Raw genomic sequence first — 1,903 nt, 5'->3', positions numbered from 1 at the left:
TTTCACCTTCAATACACGCTTCCAAATATTTCATATCCAAAAGAGAATCGTACGTTAATTTACCGCCATGCTCCTTTAGGACGCGATCGATTTCGTTCTGAACGCGTTTCTGAATCTCGAGATTCTTGACCAGTTCATACAAACAAAATGTAAGTGTAGTTGATGATGTTTCAAAACCTAAACGTCAAAAAGAATTGCTATTATTGGATGATTGGCTGAGGCAGTCGGTCTTAGAAACCACAAAAAGGTGCTAACCGGCCAAAAAAAATATGTACGTCTGTGCGGCGATTTCATTGAGTGACATTTTTTTCTCATCATCGCCCTTAATCACCGTTTCCCATTCATCGTCAAGCTGTACAGTGCCTGTATTGCGAAGCTGGATCAATAGCTGAAATATATCTTTGCGGCTCACATTATTTTGTTCACGATATTCTAAATTCTGTTGAACCATCGACATGATAAACTGCTCAACTTCTGAACTCAATAATTTGATGCGTAGCAATCGAAGAAGTGATGGTGCAATAAAAGCACTCATACTTCTTAGATTTGGTTCAAGAAATTTGCGACCATATTTACGAAAATCATTGTTTGGATCGGCAATTGTGTCGATATCGATGCCAAATGCAACCGACGATATAACATTCGTTGTGTGTCTGGCTGAAATTTCACGTACGTCCAACATTTCGCCAGTGAGCGATAGTTTCTCTAAATAATTTTGCAATTTTGAACCGCATTCAACTACGGTTGTGAACATCGCTTTCAATTTACCTGATGTGAAGGCCGGCGTAAGTTTTGATCGCAAACCTCTCCACTTATGACCAGGTAATGTGAAAAGATGACTTTGTATGGGATCATAATCGTTGTCAATTTCAACAATCCGATCGGTAAAATGTGAAAAATCTTTGATTAAAATCATGCGAATTAGCTTGGGATCACGAACCAACAATATTGGTCGTAGCAATGTGTAAATCCCAATGAATGGCTCTTTCGTTGAATTGTACATGTCTTTGAATACAGAGGCCATTGTAGTCTTTGGCGGAACTTTTAAATGACCAATAAGGTAATGGTATCCAGGTAGGGTTTTGTATCCTCGACGATCCCAATACGAATAATTCCATTTTAGAAACAAATAAACCAGTGTCAGTACCACAATTAGGCAAGAAAATACGATATATTTCCAATTTTCAGTGAACGAAAACATTTTTAGTATTAATTTTAAACTGAATTTATCTTATCAGATTGAATGTGAACTCGTGACTAAGGTGAAAGAAAATCAACGAGCTACTACTAAAGCTATAATCTTATCAGTGGATATGTCTTGATATATGTATATCAGTAGTGTGCGAGGAGAATTTTTCAGAGGGGGAGGGTGATTTTACTTTTGACAAAAAATTCTCTAGCAAATCAGACAAATTTTCGTTTTTTTTTTTTTTGGAAGTCACTTTTTGAGGCGAAAATCCCTAGCAAATCGAAAGAATTTTCTCCACGAAAAACCCTAGCAAATCTGAATACAATCTCTCGGAGCCAAAAACCCTAGCAAATTGAAATAATTTTCCTCAATTTTCTACATTAAAAAAAAAATGTCTTCACTTTTGAATCAAAAACCCTAGCAAATTCGAATAAATTTCACGAAAAAAAATTCTCATCCAAATCACAGGGGGGGGGGGGGTAAACCCCCCTACCTCCCCGCCGCACACTACTGATGTATATCATATGATATCAATACTACTACATTGATTCAATAGTCACTCCAAAGTAGGGTGGTTCGATTTTTCCGGAAAAAATGTTGTTTAGGGTTAAAAGTTATGAAAAAATATGTAAGATATACGAATACGTCTTTTTGCAATAATTGAATTCAAAGATCTTGGTCTATTTTTTGTAATTTGCAAAAAACTATAACTTT

General features: G+C 36.1%; 1 protein-coding gene across 1 annotated transcript; it reads right to left on the bottom strand.

The window, feature by feature from the left end:
- Positions 1–6: 6 nt before the first annotated feature.
- On the bottom strand, positions 7–1,245 carry LOC116339996 (probable cytochrome P450 6d5; the record flags this gene model as incomplete). The annotated part of the gene is made up of 2 exons (XM_031766109.1): positions 256–1,245; positions 7–177 (listed from the first exon to the last, which is right to left on the bottom strand). Coding segments are annotated over exons 1-2 (1,117 nt in total), but the record flags the coding sequence as incomplete, so codon positions are not given.
- Positions 1,246–1,903: the final 658 nt, after the last annotated feature.

This window comes from Contarinia nasturtii, unplaced genomic scaffold (assembly GCF_009176525.2).
Source record: "Contarinia nasturtii isolate CC-2019 unplaced genomic scaffold, AAFC_CNas_1.1 Cnas_scaffold_600, whole genome shotgun sequence".
NCBI lineage: Eukaryota > Metazoa > Arthropoda > Insecta > Diptera > Cecidomyiidae > Contarinia > Contarinia nasturtii.
This window is presented reverse-complemented; position numbering and strand designations above follow the sequence as displayed.